This window comes from Eptesicus fuscus, chromosome 16 (genome assembly GCF_027574615.1).
Source record: "Eptesicus fuscus isolate TK198812 chromosome 16, DD_ASM_mEF_20220401, whole genome shotgun sequence".
NCBI classification, from domain to species: domain Eukaryota; kingdom Metazoa; phylum Chordata; class Mammalia; order Chiroptera; family Vespertilionidae; genus Eptesicus; species Eptesicus fuscus.
This window is the reverse complement of record NC_072488.1, coordinates 2,170,929-2,194,919: the sequence shown is the minus strand read 5'-3', so window position 1 is coordinate 2,194,919 and position 23,991 is coordinate 2,170,929. Positions and strand designations below refer to the sequence as shown.

The following is a 23,991-nucleotide window of genomic DNA, read 5'->3' as shown; positions in this document are numbered from 1 at the left end:
CCCCACGCCTCTCACTCCCATCAGCCTAGAGCCGCTTGTTTTAACTCGTTCCACATGCGTGCGGTTACGTATTTTAAGAGACTTCCAAATCTTCCGGAACTAAAATCGGTTCCCCTTTAAACCGATGAGAAGTGGGACCCTCAGAACCCCGAGGTCTGCCCGTGCCCCTCCCCTGCAGACAGTCACGGCCAAGCATTTATTTCTGCGTCACACACACGAGGAGGCAGAATCTGATGAACTTCAGTAAACAATAACTTAAAAAGGGCACACAGCACATAAATTTATTAAGTGGATTTATACAAATGGCGAAAACGAACAATGGTACAGGCCCGTGGCCAACTGACCCCCCGCCCCCCCCGTTAACAACTGGGCCACAGGACTGATGCACGCCTGCTGGCTGGTACTCGCTTCTCAAACAAACCATCTTTGGAAACACCAGTTTGGGAAAGCCGCCTTCAGCCCTGGTTTTACCACTTCATCGGAGCGCCGTCTTAGTCGATCCCCGTCCAAGGGCAATGTGAAAGTCAATTTAGTCCTATCCTAGCCCCCAGCTGTCAGCCCTCAAGGGTCGAAGTCAAGGAAATGCAGCTGGAGGTTTGAGAAGTGAAGGACGCCAACCACCACACCCCCAGCCAGTGCCCGGCCAGGTGCCCGGCCGTCAGCACCGACCCCCCTGCAGGGCCCAGTGACTGAAGTCAGAAGTCCCCTCCCCTCTATCTCTACCCCCACGAAACAGCCTGGGCTCAGAATACAAAACGCAACCCAGCTCCTCCGCGGCGGCAGCTGGCTCCCGCTCAGGTAGGCACCGGACTGAACTTAAAGTCGATGAACAGGAACCTCCCTTCATTAAAGAGAGTAAAACAGAGAAACCTGCCCAGGTGACAGCTCACTCCTCCGGGTCACCTGGTGATGAGTGGCTCCCGCAGGGGTCAGCAGAAGGCTTTGCATTTGGTGCCAGCTCCTCACGCCAGGGCCTGGATGCAGGCAGGACAAGCTTTGCTTATGGGTGGGTAAAGTGCCAATATTCTGTACAAATAAGTAAACTTACAATCTGCTTGGAAGCAGCGCGGCTGACAGCTTCCCGGGGCCGCGTGGTCGGAAACTGAATGCTTAACCTGCGGACCAGACCGCCCGTGTCCCCGCGGAGCTGCTAGGAGCCACCGTGAGGTCCCGGCCGCCTGCCTGCTGGTCAGACACGGACAGGAGCTTCCAGAGGCTCCGAGGAGCTTTGCCGAGTTCCCCTCTAGCTGAGACCACGAACACGTGGGCTCCTGCTGGGGCAGCTACAGTTTCAAAGATGTCACTAATGAATGTTAATGCTGCAGCTAGTTGATGAGACTTAGTCAACTAATTTTTTTGTGTTTTTTTGAAAAGGGAAAACATACACACAACAACAAGCGGAAAGAGGACCCTCAGAAGTCGGCGTCCAGGGTGAAGGAGTTCTCCGTGGGGCTGGACATCACGCCCATCCTCTGGTACTCGCCCACCCGCTTCTCGAAGAAGTTGGTCTTCCCTTCCAGGGAGATGTTCTCCATGAAGTCAAACGGGTTTTCCACTCGGAAAACCTGAAAGGGCACAGGACGTAAATGCGGAGCGGAGCGCGCAGGAACCCGAGGGCTGAACACTCTCATCGGCGGCAGGGGCTAAGGTCAGGGCACCTGCCCAGGCTGTAGGCTCGATCCCCAGTGTGGGGCGTGCAGGAGGCAGACAACCAATGGTTCTCTTTCATCATCGATGTTTCTCTCTCTCTCTCCCTTCCTCTCTGACATCAATAAAAAACATACACTGAGTGACCAGATTATTATGATCTCTGAATGCATAATAATCTGGCCACCCAGTGTATATATATATTAGAGGCCCGGTGCATGAATTCGTGCATGGGTGGGGTCTGGCCAGCCTGGCCTGGGGGAGGGGACATGGGTAGTTGGTGGGCCTGCCTGCTGGTTGAGGGGACAATTTGCATATTAGCCTTTTATTATATAGGATATACACTGAGTGGCCAGATTATTATGCATTCAGAGATCATCATCATCTGGCCACTCAGTGTATATTAAAAAGACACACACACACACACACTGTACCTTGCTGAAACCCAGCTCCAGCAGGAGCCTGTCGGCCACGAACTCAATGTAGCGCTTCATCAGAGTGCAGTTCATCCCGATGAGCTTCACCGGCAAGGCCTCGGTGAGGAACTCCTAGGGCCAGAGCACAGCTGCTGGGTGAGCCGGAGGCCCGGAGACGCCCCGGGCCGGCAGGGACCCACCCTGCCGCCCCCCACGCCACCCGCACCCCCACCCACCTGCTCGATCCGAACGGCGTTGGTGATAATCTCGTTCACCCTCTGCTCCGAAGGCTTGTGCAGCAGGTGCTTGAACATCAGGCAGGCGAAGTCACAGTGCAAGCCCTAGGGGAAAGGGTCAGAGGTCACTATGGAACCAGAAGACGTCCATCGCCAACACGCAATCCCCACCGGCCCATCCTCTCCGCACGCTCCTCCCCCATCCAGCTCGGCCGCCTGCAGCACCGAGCGGCTGAAAGCAGAGTTCAACGGCCGCTGCCCGCTCCCCCCTCACAGGCTCAGCCCCACCCGAGGCTCCCAGTGCTGCCCCCTCGGCGCCCTCAGCAGGCCCGGTCCTCGGCTGTGTGCGAACTCCCGCTCAGCACCCTTCTTTCCAGAACCCGCACGCAAGCGCGTGTGCTCACGTGGAGGCTGCTCCCGGCAGGAAAGGCAGAACTCCGACTCTAACGTGCAGGACACGCAACGCAATTTCAAGTGAGTCACCCCTGCATGTCAGTGCCGAGTCCCAAGGTGCGGACTGGCCTAAACTGGAGCCGCTGGCACCTCCCGCCCTCTGCAGCTGATCCCGGCACTTCACACGCGCTGGACCAGAATGGGTTCTGGTTCCGCCAGGATGCTCCCCAACTCTGCATTCCGCAGCGGAGAGCACCAGGAAGTACGACGTTCCTTAGAAATCCTCCTCCACAGGGAAGTGCCCGTGTGTGTGTGTGTGTGTGTGTGTGTGTGTGTGTGCGCGCACCGATACACCGAGAATACGAGGGAAGTCATTTCAGGGTATTAGTTAACGTATTTCATCCCCGACAGGTGTGCATGTGGCTGGATTTCACACGTGACGTGTGGCTGTAAGGCGACCCAGTATGTTGGGTCCCTTCGGTGCCCACACCTAAGAACGGGTGTTGGGGTGCAGATGAGCTGCTGCTTGAACCAGACTCACCTCATCTCTGCTAATGAGCTCGTTGGAGAACGTGAGGCCCGGCATCAGGCCTCGCTTCTTGAGCCAGAAGATGGACGCGAAGGAGCCGGAGAAGAAGATGCCCTCCACGGCGGCGAACGCCACGACGCGCTCTCCTGTGTGAGCGTGAGCACCACCCGGTCCCGTGAGCGAGCGTGACCACCACCCGGTCCCGTGAGCGAGCGTGACCACCACCCGGTCCCGTGAGCGAGCGCTGTGTGCGCGGGAAGGGCTGCAGGCGAGGGGCGAGGGCCGCGGCCCCTTACCGTAGGTGGCCTCCTTGTCCCCGATCCAGCGCAGGGCCCAGTCCGCCTTCTTCTTGACGCAGGGCATCGTCTCGATGGCGTTGAAGAGGAACTCCCTGGAGGCACACGGAGGTCAGCAGCCCGCCGAGGCCTGGCCACACGCTTCGAGGTCAGAGCACCGGGACCCGCGGCCACATTGGGGCTCAAACGGACGTTTTTACAGATTCACTGTGCTTTTTAAAATCTCACATTAATGAGGCTTGGTTTATGTGAATATAAATGTAGGTATTTTTTAAAAAATATATTTTTATTGATTTTTTTTTTTTTAGAGAGGAAGGGAGAGGTATAGAGAGTTAGAAACATCAATCAGCTGCCTCCTGCACACCCCCTACTGGGGATGTGCCCGCAACCAAGGTACATGCCCTTGACTGGAATTGAACCTGGGACCCTTCAGTCTGCAGGCCGACGCTCCATCCACTGAGCCACACCGGTCAGGGCTAAATGTAGGTATTGGTTACTTTGTATTGACCCCCAAGACCTACTAACACTAAAGCTTAGTCCATTGACCAAGAGCACTTACTGGCTCAATTCCTACTTGGAACGTGAGCCCTCCTGTCCGGGGGTCCAGGCCACACACCACCCACCGCCCACCAGTCACACAGGCGCATTGGTCACGTAGCCGTCCGTTTTCAGAAAGAGGCCACACTCACGGGACTTTCACTACAGCATACTGTCACACACTTCTGCTCACTATTAGTTACTGCTGTCACCCTCTCCCTGTGCCTCATTTGTAGATTGTGTTTTATCACAGGCATGCAACATAGAGGAGAAAACATAGTGGAAAAATCATAGTGTCGTTTCTTGGAACGTGTCCCTGTGGATGGGGGCTGCTGTACCATGTCATTCCTCACTTGTACTTCTAGGGGTTCTTTTCTCTGTGACCAGAGGCCCGGGCACGGGTGGGGTTCCCTCGGCCTGGCCGGCGATTGGGGTCGATCGGGCTGTCTCCTCCAGTCCCAATGGGGAAGGACCGCAGGAGGGCTCCAGGGCGTGTCGGGCCCTCTGGTCCAGTCCCCAGCAGCCGGACCCCAGCAGCAACCTAACCTACCGATTGGAGCGTCTGCCCCCTGATGGCCAGTGTGCACCGTAGCAACTGGTCGGTTGGACATGAGCATGTTATACTTTACTAGAGGCCGGTGCACGAAAATGTGTGCACTGAGTGGGGGGGGCGTCCCTCAGCCGCCTGCGCCCTCTTGCAGTCCGGGAGCCCTTGGGGGATGTCCGAGGAGCTCCCCATGGGGAGCGGGCCTAAGCCATCAGTCGGACATCCTTAGTGCTGCCGAGGAGGCGGGAGAGGCTCCAGCCACCACTGCTGCGCCCGCAGCCATGAGCCCGGCTTCTGGCTGAGCGGAGCTCGCACTGACCACCGGGGGGCAGCTCCTGCGTCGAGTGTCTGCCCCCTGGTGGTCAGTGCGCATCATAGCGCATCATTCAGCCATTAGGGTCAATGTGCCTATTACCCTTTTATTATATAGGATCACTAGCTCTTGTTAATCCTCACCCGAGGATATTTTTTTCCCATTGGTTTTTAGAGGGAGTGGAAGGGAGGGGGAGAGACACACTGAAGTGAGAGACACCTCCCCCCTCAGGGGTCGAACCAGCAACCAAGGTACGTGCCCTTGGCCAGAATCAAACCCTCGACCCTTCAGTACGACACGGGCTAGTGGGGCAGATTACTAGTTCTTTAGAAGACAAGCTGCATTCCACGTTGTATGCCCCGCCCTCTCCGCCCTGCCCCCGCCTCACACTGTAGCTAAGATTCAGGTTTTACTTCATCACACGGAGCCTAAGGGCATTCGGGTCGAGGGCTGTCGCATCCTCCCACCCTGAAGGTGGAGCAGCCTGCCGGCTGTGCTGGTGAGTGATTGGCTAACCCAGTGGACTCGGGCTTTCCCCTCAGAGGGGTGGACCAGGAACTTCCTTAACTCAGTCATGTGAGTCATTTTCTGCCCCTACGTGAATGGAGGCCTAACTCAGCCTGTAGGCCCTCAGCACGCTGGCCCACGGCCCGGCACCCACCTCTCCTTGGGGTCCTTGATGTAGGTGTCGATGAGCAGGCTGTACATCTCCGAGTGGATGTTCTCCATGGCGATCTGGAAGCCGTAGAAGCAACGGGCCTCTGTGATCTGAACTTCCTGGCTAAACCGCTCCACCTGGTGGCGAACACAGGAAACGCAGCTTGGAGAACCACAGGCCAGTTTGGTCAGTCAGGGGACACCGGCTGCACCAGCTGCCTCTCCTGTGCCATGTCAAGGTCTGCTTCTCTGTGGAGCTCTTCCTTGTCCTGTGACAAGGCTGGGCACGCCATGCCGCCTGCTCCGTTTACAGGCCGGGAGACAGAGGGCCCCTGTTTGTCCGTGAACACCTGGCGAGAACCTGTTACCGCCCGGCACGGTCTGAGCTTCTCCCGCCAGGGAGATACTCCCCGAGGAAGAAGCAGCTGGGGAGTGTGTGATGGGTCAGGAGACGCCACGTAAATCTGGCTTCCAGACATCTAGACATGCGGGATGGGAACACCGAGGAGACGAGGGAGAGACACTGTCTTGGGGGGGGTGCCAGCGGACCGCGGGGGGCGGGCCACTCACCAGGTTCTCATTGACGATGCCGTCGCTCGCCGCGAAGAAGGCCAGGACGTGGGAGATGAAGTACCGCTCCTCGGCCTTCAGGGCCTCCCAGTGCTGCAGGTCCTTGGAGAGGTCCACCTGGCGCCGGGGTCACAGGGGTCAGGCACCCAGGGCTCCCACGCCCCAGGAACTCCCCACCTCCTGCCCCCCTCGGGTCCTACACCCCTGGCGGGGACGGGGGTCCCTTGCCACTTGGAACATGGGCCCGCCGGGGCCTGGGTGCTGGCGCCCCCACGGGGAAGAGTCAAGTCCGTCCCACACAGGCTGGGGGGTCTCTGCCCAGAGCGGGGGGCGCCCCGGGGCTCCCGGACCGCTACCTCCTCGGCCGTCCAGAAGGAGGCCTCGGCCTTCTTGTACATCTGCCAGATGTCCTGGTACTCGATGGGGAAGACCACGAAGCGGCGGGGGTTCTCCCGCAGCAGCGGCTCCTCCTGCGCGCCGGGGGCGGGGGCCTGGGCTTTCTGTCGGGGGGAGAGGAACGATGGCCCGGGGCCCGGCGCACCCCAAGAAATTGCCGTCCCCCCTCTGCCCCCCCAGGCCGGTCCAAAGTCGGCAATTTCGGTCGGGGTGCGCGGTCCGCACAGGGACCCCCGCGAGGCCGGTGGGAACGGGCGCGGGAGGGGGAGCTCGGCGGAGGGCGTGAAGCTCACTTGGCGGGAAAGGCGGGGGCGGGGCGGGAACAATGGGGCGGCCTCCGGGCCGGGAGCAGGGCAGGCTCCTCCTGGCGCCCCCTACCGCCCCCCATCCCGCCCGGCCCCGCTCACCGGCTCGGCCGGCTCCTGGAGGATCCTCCGCGCGGTCTTGCTGGCCAGCACGCGGGTGCCGCTGAGGCTCGGGGGCTGCGGGGAGACGCGCGGTGAGGACCAGCCCCGGCCCCCGGCCCCCGCCCCCCGCCCCCGGCCCCCGGCCCGCCCTGCTCACCGTGTTCTCCTTGTCCGCCAGGCTGAGCCCCTTCAGGGGCGAGAGCTTCAGCTGCAGCGGGTCGGCGAGCGGGGCGAGCGGGCGGCGCGGGGAGAGCATGGTGCGGGCGGCGGCGGCGGGGCGCGCAGGTGAGGCGGCGGCGGGCTCGGGGCGCTCCGGCCGGGCCGTCAGGCTTTAAAGCCCCGAGGGCGACCCCCTCCCCGGAGCAGCACCGCCTCCCATTGGATGTGCGGGGACCGAGAGCTCCGCCTGCCAATGAGGTGGCGGCACTGACTGCAAAGCGCGCGTTTTTGCGAACGGATCTGGGGTGGGGATGCAGGTCCCCGAGTTACGCCCCTGGGGTGCAAGGTCCCGGGTACGCAAATGTGTGGGCGCTGACGGCTGGTCCCGCCGGGCCGCTGCTGTGTCTCGGAGACGGTCAGGCGACTTAAAGATTCGGTGAAAGGGGGCTTGTAACCTTACCGAACCCGAGGGATTATTTTTTTTAAAATATGCTTTTTAAGTTGATTTTAGAGAAAAGGGAGAGAGAAACATTCATGAGTGAGAAGCAACCAAGTGAGAGAAGCATCAATCGGCTGCCTCCCCTATGCGCCCTTGGGGGGTCGAACCTGGGTATGTACCCCGGCTGGGAACCGAACCCCCAACGTGGGTACTGTCCGGGCTGGGAACCGAACCCGCAGCGTGGGTACCGTCCGGGCTGGGAACCGAACCCGCAGCGTGGGTACCGTCCGGGCTGGGAACCGAACCCGCAGCGTGGGTACCGTCCGGGCTGGGAACCGAACCCGCAGCGTGGGTACTGTCCGGGCTGGGAACCGAACCCCCAACGTGGGTACTGTCCGGGCTGGGAACCGAACCCCCAACGTGGGTACTGTCCGGGCTGGGAACCGAACCCCCAACGTGGGTACCGTCCGGGCTGGGAACCGAACCCCCAACGTGGGTACTGTCTGGGCTGGGAACCGAACCCGCGGCCTTCTCGTGCAGGGACTCCACTCCAACCCACGGAGCCACCGGCCGGGCCGGGGCCGAGGATGGGCACAAAGCAGACGCCGCGTGTAAAACGGTCCCGTGTGCGCCTTCGCGCTCAGCCTCCCCGGATGGTGGCTGCGGTCAGGCCGCCGCCCCGGCTCCACACAGCTGGGGAACGGCAAACGGGGCGGGAAGCCCTGAAATGGTTGGAACACGGCAAACGGGGCGGGAAGCCCTGGAAGTCCCGAGGCCGCGGCGGAGCCGGAGCTCACGGGCTGCTTCCTGGGTTCGGAGCCGCGGGGGAGCTGACGAGGCAGGAACTGGCGCGTTTTGGCGCCTCCGCAGCTGCATTTTTTGACTTGCCCGGGCTCAGCCGCCGGGGGAGGGCGGGCCGCAGCTCCACTCCGCGCCCGGGGCCATCGGGTCCGCCCGAGCTGTGGCTCCGCCTTCAGTTCAGTCCCCCGCCCCCCAACCCCCACCCCACCCCCTGCCCCCGGAATACACAGGAGCCCGCAGAACCGGGGAAAGGGAGCTGCCACGAGGCAGGGAGAGGTCGCTCTCCCCCTCCCCTCCTCTCTCCCCTCCTCCTCCTCCGCCGCGCGCGCCGCACGGCCGCTGGGACCGCCCCGTCCTCCCACCTACGTCCTCGGCCGCGGGGCAGCGGGCGCACCCTGCAGCGCGGTGGGGAGACGCCGGGCCAGGCTACGGGTCCGCAGAGCCCCATCTCTGACCGGGGACAGAGAGGGAAGGGTCCGGCCCGGCCCGGCCCCGGGGGAGGACGCCCGCCGCCGCGGCCGAGGGCCAGGCGCCGGGAGCCGCAGGCTCTCCCCCTTTCGGATTACGCGCGCGCCGCGGTGACAGCTGTCCCGGTGCCGGGACCGCCTCCTCTGCCCCGCGATTGGCCCGCCGGGGCCCCGCCCAGCTCCCGATAGGCTTCATTCAGGAGACGGGCCGGGCTGGACCCCACTTCCGGTGCCCGCGTGGCTCTGGCCGCGCCCCCCCAGTCGCGCGCTCTCTCATCCGGTGCTGGCGGAGGGTCCCCCAGAGCCATCCGTCCCTCTGTGACCCCCCGCGCTCGGGATGTCGCTGTCCCGGTAACGCCAACGACGCCACCCGCAGCCTCTGCGCACCTGGGCCAGGTGACCGCCCCGCAGGCCGACCCCCGCGTCGGGGAGGCATCAGCTCCGCTCCCGAGGGGGGGAAGCTAAGGCCTGGGCGGCAAGGAGAGCCCAAGGTCACCCAGCTCCTTCAACTGCCCGCGGGAACACTGCTCCCAGCTTTTTATTAAGAAGGTTCTCAGCCAGATAAATAAATAAATAAATAAATAAATACATAAATAAAATGGAATGTTCTCAGCAAATAGAAAAATGGAAGGTTCTACAGTCCTCACCCAGCGCCTAGGGTTCTGCAGTCCTATCTGTCCATTTTGCGGAATCTGCTCGGCCCCTCCGCGGGTGTGAGGCCCCTCCTGGGTCATTTGACAGTGAGCTGCGGAGGGGACCCCTAACCCCTAGCATAGATGCCGCCTCTGGTAGCTCCGAAAAGTAAAGACCTCCAACAGCCACAACACCAGTCCAGGCCTGAGAGGGCTCCCTGGTTCTCAGACCGCCCAGCACCCAGCCCTCACTCACCTTTCCCCAGGCCTTCCAGATACGTCTTCTACGGTGGTCCATCCTTTTTTTTAATTCTTACTCGAGGATACGTTTTTGCTTTTTAGAGAGAGAGAGAGAGAGGAGACCGATCGGTTGCCTCCGTATGTGCCCTGACCAGGAATGGGACCCACACCTTTTGGAGGACAGGACGAAGTTCCAACCCACTGAGCCACCCGGCCAGTGCAAAGTTGGTTCGTTTTTGATGCAGGGCCCCATGAAGTGCATGCTTTACATTTGGTTATTGTTTTGTTTTGTTTTTTTAGTCTCTTTTCATTGGAACAGCTCCTCCACTCCCCCCCCCCCCCCGTGATATTCAGATCAATTTTCTTGTAAATGTCCCACATTCCCCACATTGTACATTTGCCGGATTGTAACTTCATATGACAATTTAACTTGTTTTACTGTAAACTGGAAGTTAGACCTGAAGGCTTTTTTAGATGTAGCTTGCTTTTTTGCTGTGGTCAAATATACATCCATTTTCAGGTGCGCAATTCAGTGGCATTAAGCACATTCACAACATTTGCAACCATCACCACCGTCCATCTCGTGAACCTTTTTACCACCCCAAACTGAACCTGTCCTCATTACACACTGTTCTCCACGACTCCGTCCCATCAGCCGCTCACAACCGCCATCACTCATTCCCCGTTCTGCCTCGCAATCTGACTGTTCCAAGCGGAACCTTACAAAGTCTGTGCCTCTGTGCCTAGCTCACTTCATGTAGCATACTGGTTTCGGGGTTCATCTGCGTGTGGCACGTATCATCAGAATCTCATTCCTCTTTAAGGCTGAGTAATACCCCACTGCGTGCCTTTGCCACATGTAGTTTATGAGGCCGAAATGGGGTCCATTTGTTTCCCAGCCAGAAGGAAGCAAGGCCGGCCCTCCCCAAAACTGGGAGCCCCTCCCTGTGTGGCCCTGGGCACCTGCTTCCTCTCCCTGACCTTGACACTTCCCTTTCCGACCTTCGGGATGCCTGGGGCCCCCGCGGAGGAAGCTGTGTTCAAGGGGAGCAGGCAGAAGGAACGCTTCTTCCCAGGCGTGACTTGTCAGCCACGGAATTTCAAGAGCGAAGCAGTGAGTGGGCTCTGGGAGTCAGGCCAGCCTCCCCCTGCCAACCCCAAAAACCTGCCAAGGGACCTCTCCCTCATACAAGTCCTCCTTCGGAAACATCCCCCGCCCCCTCCCCACACACACACCTCAGCTTCCCCCAGGACCTATCCCTGTTCCTTCCAGAGAGGGTGGGCCGGAACACAGGTTCAGAGTTCCAGCCACCGAGGGGCCTGGACCGGGCAGCCCGGGCTGCAGGGCTGGAATCGGCTAGAATCAGGGGTTCCTTTTTGCTCAAGTGGCCCCTAAAGCGATATGAAAAGCAGTGTGCCCTTTGCACCCGTTGAAATGGGCGTTTAAACCTTTTCACCTCGATGAAGTAACTGCAGGTGATGTAATTGCCACCAACGTGCAAATGTCAGCTTTCTTTTTTTAATCCTCAGCCAAGGATATTTTCCCATTGATCTGCTGAGAGTGGAAGAGAGGGGAAGACAGAGAGAAACATCCATGGGAGAGAAACACATCGACTGGTTGCCAATCATACAAGCCCTGACCAGGGCCCGGCCAGGGAGGAGCCCGCAACCAAGGTACATGCCCTTGACCGGAATCGAACCCGGGACCCTTTGGTCCGCAGGCCGATGCTCTATCCACTGAGCCACCCCGGCCAGGGCTGCTGCTTTTCTTTTGAAGTAGTTTTACTTCGGCTGCTGCTCACATGCTCCCCTGAGGGGGTGTCAGCTCAGCCCCTCAGGGGAGGGCCCGCCCTGGAGAGTTCTGGAGAGGGTGGCCCGCCTCCCCAGTCAGCACCCCCAGGCCTCTCCAGGGGATGGCTCGGGAGGAGAGGAGACCCACCGAGGAGAGCCCCTCCCTGGAAGGAAGCGCACCCCCTGCTGGGCCTCGGGGGTGGGGTAGGAAGTGAGTAGTCTGGGCCGTTCACTTCCTACAAGAGGTATTTTTTTCTTTTTTCTTTGTTTAAAATGTTTGGCCTTTTACCTTTAAATATCCTTATTGTGGGGGTGGTGAACACACAATACAATATACAGTTGATGTATTATAGAACTGTATACCTGAAAGCTATATAATTAACCCATGTCACCCCAATACATTAAATAAGCAAATAAATATCCTTATTGTAATAAAACGGTACTGATGGGGGAAAATGAGACATTTTTGGGGGGCTAGCAATCTGAATCTAGTCACTGCCCCTTTAATTATCTGGTCCTGCAAGGCCTGTTGACCCAAAATACTACCCCATTTTAGAGAGGCCATAAACCATGCCCAGAGGAGTTATCAGTGCTGACGCCAGGCCAGGCCTTGAGATGTGGTCCCACTGCCCCCACCCCAACACACAGGGGTTTTTGCAAAGCCCGAGAAAGGTCCGGAAGTATGATCCATATTTGGGAGACAATGAGACCTAGAGAATATAAAAAGGGGAAGCCTCCTCCATGTCGGGGCTCAGGATTTGGAGAGAAACAGACTCCCCTGAGTCCTGTGCCGGTCCATGCGAGACATCTGGAAATAAATGGTTTTTTTCCCTGGGTCTCTGGCACTCCTGCGTATTTTTTTGGTCACCTGGTAAATCCTGTAATAGTACGATGAGTGGAAACTAATATTTCCATACTATTTTGTGTTTTTTTTAAGTGGTTTTTTTTTGTTGTTGTTAATCCTTGGCTGAGGATATTTTTCCATTGATTTTTAGAGAGAATGGAAGAGAGAGGGAAAGACAGACAGAGAAACATTGATGTGAGAGAAACACATCAATTGTTTGCCTCCTGCATGAGCCCTGACCAGGGTCCAGGCCAGGGAGGAGCCTGCAACCAAGGTATGTACCCTCGACCGGAATCAAATTCAGGACCCTTTGGTCCGCAGGCCGATGCTCTATCCACTGAGCCACACTGGTTAGGGCTCCATGCTGTCTTAATCTGAATTTATTTGATTACTAGAGGCCCAGTGCATGAAAATTCATGCACTGGAGGCGGGGGTCCCTCAGCTTGGCCTGCCCCCTCTCACAGTCCAGGAGCCCTCAGGGGCGGGAGGCGACCTGGCAATCAGGGGAGGTGACGCCCCATCACACCTCTGCTGCTGCCACTGCCGGCAGCGCAAGCCTCGCTGGCCCTGAGCCTTGGGCTGGCCCTGGGCAGCTGAGGGGACTGGGTGCCACCATCTTGTGGCTGTGGGTGCCACCATCTTTGAGGGCGTGGCAGTCAATTAGCATATTCCCTCCTTATTGGCTGTGGGCAATGCCATCTTTGAGGGCAGGGCAGTTAATTAGCATATTCCCTCCTTATTGGCTGTGGGCACCGCCATCTTTGCGACAGGGTGAGGGTCAATTAGCATATTCCCTCTTTATTAGATAGGATGAGTAGGATTGAATATGGACATTTATATTCTTGGAACTTCCTGATATTCGTCCAATTATTGGTTGGGTATTGTCATTTTCATATTGACACAGAGGTGCTCTGTATTTTTAAGTGGTATCTCCTGCTCTCTGATATATGTTGCAGTTACTTTGCCTGGTTTTTCATTTATGTCTTCTTTTCTCTTTAAATTATAACCTATTTTTGAAATAGTTTCAGACACGGAAGTTGCAAAATTAGTAACGAGCTCCTATGTACCCTTCACCCAGGTTCCCCGTGTCTTACATATCATCAGAATCAGGAAACTGCCCTGTGGCAACCCCATTAGTAAATGGTGAACCCTGTTGGGATGTCCCCGATTTCTACATGCACTTGTGGTTGTGTGCACGCTTCCTGGGCATCGCAGCGGGAGTGCAGAACTGTTCCGTCCGCACAAACCCTGTGTTAGTCCTTAGTGGTCGCCCTTGCAATGGACCCAGGTTGCCCAGTGGCTCAGTAATTTGTTCCTTTTTGTTTGAGTGTTTACCGTGTGCTGCTTCGGACAGCTGGTTTCCCCCAGGTTTTGGCCACTAAAAAATAAAGCTGTTGGGAATATCCATGTGCAGGTTTTTGTGTGAATATGCGTTTTCACTTCTTTTTTAAAAAGTAATAATAACCTTTGTTTTGATTTACATTTCCAGCCCATGAACTTCTTTTCTTCTTTAAGATCCACCTCACTTTATGGAGTTAGCTCTGCCCCTCACCCCTCTTACTTTGTGCCACGACTGTTCCTCTTTATAGCACTTTCTAGAGGCCCGGTGCACAAAATTCGTGCACTCGGGGGGGGGGGGTGTTCCTCAGCCCGGCCTGCGCCCTCTCACAGTCTGGGAGCCCTCGGGGGATGTCCGACTGATGGCATTGGCCCCGCGGGGGCAGGCCAAGTTGGTCAGTCGGACATCCTTAGCGCTGCCGTGGAGGCGGGAGAGGCTCCTGCACCGCCGGCCGCTGCACTTGCCAGCCGAGAGCCTGGCTTCTGGCTGAGCGGCGCTCCCCCTGTGAGAGTGCACTGAGCACCAGGGGGCAGCTCCTGCGTTGAGCGTCTGCCCCCTGCTGGTCAGTGCGTGTCATAGTGACCGTTCAGTTGATTTGCATATTAGCCTTTGACTCTATAGCAGGGGTCCTCAAACTTTTTAAACGGGGGGCCCGTTCACTGTCCCTCAGGCCGTTGGAGGGCCGGACTATAGTTTAAAAAAAACACTATGAACAAATTCCTATGCACACTGCACATATCTTATTTTGAAGTAAGAAAACAAAACGGCAAAAACACCCGCATGTGGCCCGCGGGCCGCAGTTTGAGGACGCCTGCTCTATAGGATGCCAGCGAGCCAGGGGCGAAACTGTGCCTCACTCCCCTTTGGCTGTGCAGTGCCCACACCGTCACTGGCTCAGCGCTGCCGCTTAGTAATTGTTAGTGACTCTGGTTCCATGTCATTGTGGTGACTAAGGGGCAACAGATGCAGCGATGTCCAGTCCGAGTGCTGTGGTGGCTTAACAGTAACCCCAGCCCACTAACTTCCTGGGAGTATTTTTTAAAAAATATATTTTATTGATTTTTTTTACAGAGAGGAAGGGAGAGGGATAGAGAGTTAGAAACATTGATGAGAGAGAAACATCGATCAGCTGCCTCCTGCAACACCCCCCACCCGGGATGTGCCCACAACCAAGGCACATGCCCTTGATCCGAATCGAACCTGGGACCCTGGAGTCCGCAGGCCGACGCTCTATCCACTGAGCCACACCGGCCAGGGCCCTAGGAGTACTTTAATGGCTGACAGTGGGGAGTTTGGAACAAAACTGATCCTGTCTCCTGCTGCACGTCCCGTAACCCTGCTGGTGAAACAGGCTGAAAACCTTGCACAAGAGCCCAGAGGCTCACGGGAGGCGGGGCCGGGGAAGGGAGGGGACGTGGCTTCAGGGCAAGGCCTGCTGAGGAGCCAGGCCTTCGGAGGAGCCAGGCCTGCGGATTCCCTCCCCACATCCGGTGAGACCTTGTCTGGCAGACCTGGCCCGGTGCCCGGTGTGTGGCAATCCTGAATAAGTGGCAGCTGTGATGGGGATCGTGGCGCCTGGACGCCCCCTCCCGCAGCCCGGGGCCCGGGGCCGCAGTGTTGGCCGATGAGACCAGGAGGCCCCAGTTCCATCTCTGCGGGCGTGGGCAGGCCCGGGAGGCTTATCTGGGCCCGGCCCGGGCGGGTGGGCTGGAGCGCTGAGAGGATAGTGCCCGTTATCGGAAGCTGCAGGGCGGCCCTGAGGGTGGGAAGCACGGGCTCCAAGAAGCAGGGGGGCCGGAGGGTGCAGTGGGCAGAGCCTGCCCGGGCGGGCGGCCTGGCTTCCACACCCAGCGCCGGGCCTGACGCTGTGACTTCCCGTCTCATCGCCCCCGAAGCAGAAGCCCAAGTCCTCCCAGGCCCACAGGCCCAGGGCCTGAGGCGGGTTAACGCCCCCTGCGCCCCTGCCCCCGCAGGAAGCCGGTTCAGGTCCTCGCTGCCCTCGGAGGGCAGGGGAGCGGCCTTCCTGCTGCATGGGAGCGGAGACTGGGAGCCCCGAGGGGACAGGACTGGACGTAGAGGAAAGCGGGGCCAGAGAGGGGGAGACTCTAGTTAGGGCTCCTGGCCGCAAGTGACAGACACCCAGACAGAAGGGGCGCCTCCTGGTCTATGAGCCTGCACAGCCCAGAGCCGCTCCCAGCAGTGCCCATCAGTGCCATCAGCTTGGGGGCACCTCCCCCCATCTCCGCGGTGCTCCTGTGCCGGCCTCCCCCCTAAGATCTTCTTACATGTGGGCCCTCCTCCCCCTCCCTGCCGCCCTCCTAAGACACAGGGTGTGGGGAGAGCCTCCGGTTCTGCTTTGACACAGAAAACAGTTGAAGGAGCGCAAGGCAGTCCAGGAAACATCGAACCACGACTCCACGTTAGCTCGAGTGGAAAAAATCCAACTGATCTTGGTCCTTACGCCGAACGTTTTGCTCACTTCTTCATAAAGGAGCCCAGTGATTAACGCAGGGCCTGACAACCACCCCTGGCGTTTACACAATAATCCCTTTATTTTTAAAAAAATTTATTTTCTTTTAATCCTCACCTGAGGAGTGAGGATTTTTTTAGAGACAGTGGAAGGAAGTGGGGAGGAGGGGAGAGAGAGAGAGAGAAAGATGGATGTGAAAGAGACACATTGATTGGTTGCCTCCCAGGTGTATTCAACTGTGTGTCAGAAGGAGAAAGGCCGCGGAGGGATTAGAGCAAAAAAGAGGGGATCTGGGGAAGGGTTAACTTAAAACAGGCCCCTGAGGGAGGAAATGGAGCCAGAGGGGTGAGGCGGGTGGATGGAGCTGCAGGTTTCTGGAAGAGTCATAGACACCCCGTGCAAAGGCCCTGAGGTGCACGCGTGCCGGTGTGGTGGAGGATGAGGGCGGGCGGCTGGGAGAGGAGTGTGAGAGGGCGATGGGGAGTCAGAGGTGGCCAGATTCTAGACGGGCAATCGGAAGGCAGAACTGAGGGAACTGCTGATGGTTTGAAGGTGGGATGTGAGAGAGGAGTCAAGGATGACCCCAGGGTTTTGGGCCAAGTAACTGGAATAATGAAGAATTTAGTCCAGCCCTAGCCGGTGTGGCTCAGTGAATAGAGCATCGACCTGCAGACTGAGGGGTCCCAGGTTCAATTCCGGTCAAGGGCACATGCCTGGGTTGTGGGCTCAATCCCCAGTGGGGGTTGTGCAGGAGGCAGCTGATCAATGATTCTGATCACTGATGTTTCTCTCTATCACTCCCTTCCTCTCTGAAATCAATAAAAGCATATTAAGAAAAAAAAAGAATTTAGTCCAGCCCAGCTGGCATGGCTCAGGGGTTGAGGTTCGACCTATGAACCAGGAGGTCACAGTTCGATTCCCCATCCCGTCAGGGCACATGCCCGGGTTGCAGGCTCGATCCCCCGTGAGGGGCGTGCAGGAGGCAGCCAATCAGTGATTCTCTCCCATCACTGATGTTTCTCTCTCCCTCTTCCTCTCTGAAACCAATAAAAATATACTTTAGGGTTTAGAACAATGCTCCGGCATTAAGAAGAGGCCAGCTGTCCTCTCTTTCCCCGTGGCCTCGGGGGACCTTTGCCCCGAGGTCCTGGTGACACAGCTGCGCCAGACAGGGCCGTGGAGGGGAAAGAATCAGGCACGGGACAGGATTATTTCACAGGCGTGTTGCAGCCGAGATGAGAGCCAGGGGCTCCTTTTATTTTCAAGGAGAAAAATACATGATTTAAAAAACTTTTTATTTTAAAATACTTTAGACTCACAGAAGATAGTACAGTTTCCATAGAGCAGCTGCGCCCCCTACTGCTAACACATGGCACAGCCACAGTGCAATTACAAAAGCAAGACCTTCACTTGGTGCAACCCTATTCCCCAACCTGCAGCCTTTCTTAGGGTTCCCCCGTCTTCCCGGGACCCTCCTGGGTCCTGTCGTCATGTCTGCCCGGTCTCCTCCGATCGGAGACAGATTCCGGGTCTTTCCTTGGGCCCCAGGTCTGGGCAGAGTGTGGGCAGGTGCGGGGCTCTGGCCACGCCCTCAGAAAGGACCAAGAGGAGAGAGGCGTCAACTCCCCCGCCCGGGCCACCGCCCTGGGCCCCAGCTCGCCACAGCGCTCACCTTGGGGGCTGCCAGTGCCGGGCACCAGGGCCACTTCCGATGGACGGAGCCCGGTCTGGCAGGCGGTGCCTGGTTAACCCAACAGAACACAGGTGGCCCAGGGAAGGGCCCTCCTGAACCCCATCCTATTAAAGCACTGACTCCCCACTTCCCTCCCAGAGACGCTGCAGCCAGCGAGGAGAGCCCCTGAGCTCCATTCGGCCGCTGCCCGGCCCGGCCCGCGTCCCGCAGCAGCCAGCGGCGCTGGAGTGACCGGCTGGTGTGGCGTTTGGAGCTGAGGCCACAGTGGTGGTGCTGGCACTGCTCAAGTCAGGCAGAGCTGACGGCTCAGTTACCATGGAAACCAGAGTTTGCTGGAAGGCCAGCTGGGGTCCAGATCTTATTTGGACTCAGAGACAGATGCACCAGAGAGACTGAGAGCTGCCCCAGGTCACGATGGCGCAGGCGCCACACACGTTCAAACACACCTCCCGCCGCTGGCGCTGGAGGCGGGCGGGGCCAGGGTGCCGCTGGCGCTGGAGGCGGGACTGGGATCTCTCCGGGCTGGGCTCCCTGGTCTGGGGGAGGCTCCTCAGAGGAAGGGCCCGTGCTTTCCTGGTGCCCCACAGCCCCCTGCAGCGGCCTGCTGGGCTGCTAGCTGGGGTGGCTCCTTGATGCCGGAGGGCAAGGCCAGGGGCCAGGACACGTGGACTCTGCAGTGAGATGGAGCCCGCAACCCCGGCACGTGCCCTGACCAGGAATCGAACCACTGACCTCCTGGTGCAGGGGTCGATGCTCAAACACGGAGTAGATTAAAACCACGTTTAATACATTCCTAGTGTTGATCCTGGTAAAACTGGACACCGAAAGCTGTCTCCCTTTTATTTCTATCTGAGTAAGAGAAAGGACGAGGGGAGGGAAGTGCGTTTACCATCTTATCTCTGAGAAAAGAGAGAAGCTCGAAGCAGGAAAATACAGAGGACTTTCAGATCTAGCTTCCGGGTCAGACAAAAGGAGGAGTTTAAAAAGTGGGAAGCTGATTCGCCTCCACAATCTCTCCTGGGGCCGCAGGCGGGAATGCCGGGTAGGTATGAGGGCAGAAATAAGTTACTAAAACTCGCAGCGGGTTAATATTAACTCGCTTTCCTTCCTGAGTAAACCACGCCATGCGGGACGAATGGGCGAGACGCAGGGCTTCCCACCGAACCCGGACTGGCAAACCCTCCCGGGCGGCAGTTTCGGGCTTTGCAGGACAAGCAGCCGGTGGCGGCCACCCCGCCCTCCACCGTCCCGTAAGGCTGTCATGGGGCACAGGGTCTCCAGGGCCCGGCAGTCCTAAATGTCATTTCTCGCGGAATGTTAAAATGTAGCCCGGCCGGTGTGGCTCAGTGGGTGAGCGTCGACCTATAAACCAGGAGGTCACGGTTCGACTCCCGGTCAGGGCACATGCCCAGTGTGAGGTGTGCAGGAGGCAGTCAATCAATGACTCTCTCTCATCATGGATGTTTCTATGTCTCTACCCCTCTCCTTTCCTCTCTGAAATCAATAAACGTATATTTAAAAAATAAAAAGTGTTAAAATGTAGCACAGTATGTTGTAGATGCAGCTGGACACAGGATGGGCTGACAGGAGCTCCATGGGCTGAAGAGAGCCGACTGCTAAGAAGGCGTCAAACAGTGTCCCTGAGCGGCGGCCCGCTTCCTCCCGGAGGCAGAGCTGTGGGTGAATCCCCGGCTCGCTGCAGCGGGTAAACTGCCGGGCAGCAGCCGCATCTTGTTTTTGAACAGAACTCCCCGCGGCAAAGCCCTCGTGTTCCACAACAAAACCCGCCAGAGGCACACCCAGGGGGCGTCCGGTGAAACTTCACTTACAAAAACAGGCAGAGCCTGGCCAGTGTTCTCAGTGGTTAGAGCATCAGCACCGAAGGGTCTCGGGTTTAGTTGCGGGTCAAGGATACTTACCTGGGTTGCAGGTTCAATCCCCGGTGCCCTGGGGCCCGTGCCCAGTGCAGCCAATCAATGTCTCCCCTCCCTCCCACCCACTCTATCTAAAAATCAAAGGAAAAACATCCTCAGGTGAGGATGGGCAAAAAAACAAAACCAGAACCGGGACCAGGTAGGAGCTGGATTTGGCTTGCTGGCCCTAAGTTGCTGGCCCCTGATCTAAACACTCCATTTTCAGCTCCAACTGTCCATTCTCTCTCTCTCTCTCTCTCTTTTTTAAAAATATTTTTATTGATTTTTGGTAGAGAGGAAGAGAGAGATGGAAACATCAATGAGAGAGTCACACGGATTGGTTGCCTCCTGCACACACCCTACTGGGGATCGAGCCCTCAATCCGGGCATGTGCCCGGGACTTCCTGGCCCATGGATGACCTCACCCCACTGAGCCACACCCGCCAGGCACCCGGAAAAGGGAGCTGTGTGGGCCCAGTCCTGAGGGCACTATGGCGGTGTGGTCATTCCTGACGTTAACACCAAGAATCACATTATGAGCGAAGTAAACCACAGCTCTTGGGCCCGGAGGCCAGAGTGTGCGTCCGGCTGGCGGTTTCCGATCCAGAGGATGACCGGCCCCTGCCGGGGCAGAGCTCACCTCCTGCTCTCCGACCCCCCCCCCCCTTACCCATGTACCCAGTCTTCCAGGTCCCTAGTGCCCGGAAGGGCGCCAGCTGGCTGTGCTGGTCACTCAGAACCACCCAGGGCCTGGGCTGGCATGTGCCCCGGATGCCCAGGACCGTCCCAGCTGGAAGTGGTAACTTTAAAAGAAAAGCAGGACGATAAAGGTGTTCCTTCTACTACTCGTAGATATTATTACTATTACTATTATTTTGTTGTTGTTGTTAATCCTCGCCCGAGGATCTTTTTCCACTGATTTCTAGAGAGCGGAAGAGGAAGGGAAAGCCAGAGGGACACATTGATGTGAGAGAAACACATCGGTTGGTTGCCTCCTGCACGAGCCCTGACCAGGGCCGGGGAGGAGCATGCCCTGGACTGAAATCGAACCCGGGACCCTTTGGACTGCCGGCCGACGCTCTAAGCACTGAGCCACGCCGGCCAGGGCCATTCCGCATAGATTCCTGTGGCCTGCTGGTTAGGCAGGGCTGTCCAGAGAAGCAGAGCCAACAGGGCACGCTGGGCCCAACCCATCCCCATGTTACATGCCAACTCCTCTGCGCGCGGGTGCGGGTCCCCTAACGCTCCCGTCGTCCTCAGTGAGCAGTGTGGGCTCTTGGGGGGAACCCCGAAACCCAATGCAAAGCCGGGACACCCTGCCCAGAGACACGGCAGTTACATGACACGCGGCCGCGCACACACCGGCCGGCGCTCCCGGGTTACCGCCGCGCGTGAACATGGAGACGGCTGGCCTCTGCTGCGACGCTCAGGCCTCTCCTCTGGGCACAGACCGTGCTTTCCGCATCAGCAAGGACCAGCGTCTACCAGGGGTCCTCACACTTTTTAACCGGGGCCCGTGCACTGTCCCTCAGGCCGTGGGAGGGCCGGGCTATAGTTTAAAAAAGACTAGGAACAAATTCCTATGCACACTGCACATCTCTTATTTTGAAGTAAAAAAACAAAACGGCAAACACACCCGCATGTGGCCCGCGGGCCGCAGTTTGAGGACGCCTGGCCTGCACCATGCCCCTCCAGGTGTGACCGAGGGGCGCGTCAGGGATGGTGCACATTACAGAGGCTCGGAGCAGGGCGGGGGTGGGGAGGGCCCCTGAAGAAGGGCACTTGAGGGGGGCTCTGCTGGGGGTGGGGCTGGCGACCCGCTCTAATGGGGGTGGCCGGTCCTGGGCCGTGGTAAGGAGCAGACCCCTTCGTCGCCAGAGGCCAGGCTAGTCCAGTTGCCGAGGAAAATACCACTCGGGACACATTTCCTGCTCTGAGTACCACCAACTGCGGCTCTCCCCTAAGTGCGATTTGTTCACTGCAAAGAAGTTCTCACTTTCCGGGCGCCAGGCAGACAGCTTCCACGCGGGGCCTCGTCCTCACCCCTCACCAGCCACACCACGGCCACTGGCGAGGCGTCGCCCGGATGCTTGCTTAACACATTGCGGGCGGGTCACGAGCATTCCCGTGCTTTCACATTACAGTGTTTTACAGAAACATTGAGGGCACGCCTTAAAATTAAATACCCGTTGCATCTTGAAGTTATTTATTACATGTTCTTACAAGCTAATACTTTTTAAAGTCTGATACTTTGTAAAACGTTTTTTGTACTAGTTCAATAGAAACTTATCTGGCCACTGGGTAAAGCCAGCAGCAAAACTACTGGTGCCCAATGTGTTAAGGGGGATTAGACCCCGCCCGGCCGGCGTGGCTCAGTGGTTGACCTCTGAAGCAGGAGGTCACGGTTTGATTCCCGGTCAGGGCACATGCCCGGGTTGGGGGCTTGATCCCCAGTGTAGGGCGTGCAGGAGGCAGCCGATGCATGATTCTCTCTCATCATTGATGTTTCTATCTCTCTCCCTCTCCCTTCCTCTCTGATATCAATAAAAATAATTTTTTTTAAAAAATTAAATTTTTTTATTTTAAACTAGAGGCCTGATGCACGAAATTCGTGCAAGAGTAGGCCTTCCTTCCCCCTGCCGCCAGCTCCAGCTTCCCTCTGGCACCGGGGACCCGGGCTTCCCTCCGGCTGCCAGCAGGCACCGGGGACCCGAACTTCCCTCTAGTTCTGGCTTTGTCCAGAAGGGTGATATATATATATATATTATATATATTTTATTATTTTTTACAGGGAGGAAGGGAGAGGGATAGAGAGTTAGAAACATCGATGAGAGAGAAATATCCATCAGTTGCCTCCTGCACACCCCCTACTGGGGATGTGCCCGCAACCAAGGTGCATGCCCTTGACCGGAATCCAACCTGGGGCCCTTGAGTCCGCAGGCCGACGCTCTATCCACTGAGCCACACCAGCCAGGGCTAGACCCCGTTTTCAATGTCCCAATATTCCCGGACTTGGCCACCCTCTGGGACAAAGAGGTTCTTGTTTATTTCTGGAGACGATCTCAGGCGGCCGTGGCCCCGTGGGGGCGCTGGGCTGTTTGCTTAGGGGAGCTCCTGATACACTGCGGCCGGGGTGTGAGTATCTGCTGGAAGCCAGGCCTCCAAGGTAGCCATTGGAAGTGTGCTCTCAGGTGGAAAGAACAGCGGCTTGGCACCCCTCTCGCTGGAGGGACCGGGACGCGTCTGGGGAAACTGGCGTGGGGCCGAGAGGGGTCAGGAAATCCGCGCCCTGGGAGGCCAGCGCTGCCTGGGAGGCGAAGGCCGGGGGCTGCGGGCGCAGTTGCACGGCAGTCACGTGACCAGCCTCCCTCTGCCAGCACTGAGGCATGTTTTCCTTTAAATGATTAAACTTAGTTGAACTTCGTTCAGGAAAAAATTTTCCATCTGAACACTGTTTTCCAGGCTTAAAGAGTTTCAAGAGGAGGTTTGTTTTTCTTAGAGAGAAACCTGGTATCGATGGCTTCCGACATCTGTGGAATCGGCGCCCCCAAACGGTACCAAATCGTGCCTTTGGCCCACCTCCTCCACCTGGCCGGCTAAGACAGAACATCCAAAAAGGAAAAAGAGAGAAAGGCAGGCGCGTTAGAAACACTTCCTCGGCCTCCTGATAATACAGCTCGGTGGCTCTGGACTTGAATCCCACGTTTATTCCGTTCCTCGGGCAGAGGTTTTGAACGCCCGCTCCTGAAATGTGCAGGGTTCGGCTGGCGAAGGCGGGCGGAGATTTCCTGTGGGCAGTTATGCTGCCACCAGGCTGCATTCGGGTTAATGTCGCGTCAGGACACGTGGGTGAAACCCGGGTCTGAGCCGCCCGGCGTCGGGAAGGAAAGGTGGGGTGCGGCAGTGGGAAGGGGGGGCAGCCTAGATGACCAGCGTCACGTCCCCGGCTGCGCCTCACAGGCCTGGAGCCCGTCCCGCTCTTACTTGCCGTGACTGTAGTTCACTGAAAACAACGGGTTTTCTTTCTTTCTTTCTTTCTTTCTTTCTTTCTTTCTTTCTTTCTTTCTTTCTCTCTCTCTCTCTCTCTCTCTCTCTCTCTCTTTCTTTCTTTCTTTCTTTCCTGTCCCACGACCAAAAGCCAGTGAATTAGGGTCAGTAGCTGATCCGGTTCCCTTTGCTTTTTCCTGGGGGAGAGATGCCTTTTCTGTCTCCCTCTTTAACATTTTTTTCTTTCCCAAATGTGATTACTTCTCCTTTAA

At 57.8% G+C, this 23,991-nt stretch overlaps 1 protein-coding gene across 2 annotated transcripts; it reads right to left on the bottom strand.

Annotated features, from left to right (window-relative positions):
• Window positions 1-273: 273 nt before the first annotated feature.
• RRM2 (ribonucleotide reductase regulatory subunit M2) lies at window positions 274-11,176 on the bottom strand. Of its 2 annotated transcripts, XM_054727979.1 has the most exons (11): window positions 11,140-11,176; window positions 9,699-9,776; window positions 6,945-7,019; window positions 6,498-6,641; window positions 6,142-6,258; window positions 5,576-5,709; window positions 3,518-3,612; window positions 3,234-3,367; window positions 2,300-2,404; window positions 2,082-2,195; window positions 274-1,565 (listed from the first exon to the last, which is right to left on the bottom strand). In XM_054727979.1, the coding sequence occupies exons 2-11, from the start codon at window positions 9,738-9,740 to the stop codon at window positions 1,413-1,415; spliced, it is 1,113 nt and encodes a 370-aa protein (XP_054583954.1). In that variant the 5' UTR covers window positions 9,741-9,776; window positions 11,140-11,176; the 3' UTR covers window positions 274-1,412. The 2 variants fall into 2 exon arrangements, with proteins under 2 accessions (XP_054583954.1, XP_008160641.1); XM_008162419.3 differs by lacking the exons at window positions 9,699-9,776; window positions 11,140-11,176 and adding an exon at window positions 7,102-7,211.
• Between the last annotated feature and the right edge of the window lie 12,815 nt (window positions 11,177-23,991).

Bases quoted from the DNA above. Each gene is read 5' to 3' on its own strand.
- RRM2 (XM_008162419.3), bottom strand. From the start codon at position 7,200: ATGCTCTCCCCGCGCCGCCCGCTCGCCCCGCTCGCCGACCCGCTGCAG. The intron at 6,259-6,497 runs GTAGCGGTCCGG...CCCCGGCGCCAG, and splicing joins CCTTCTGGACGGCCGAGGAG to GTGGACCTCTCCAAGGACCT. The intron at 5,710-6,141 runs GTGAGTGGCCCG...GTTCGCCACCAG, and splicing joins GCATCGTCAATGAGAACCTG to GTGGAGCGGTTTAGCCAGGA.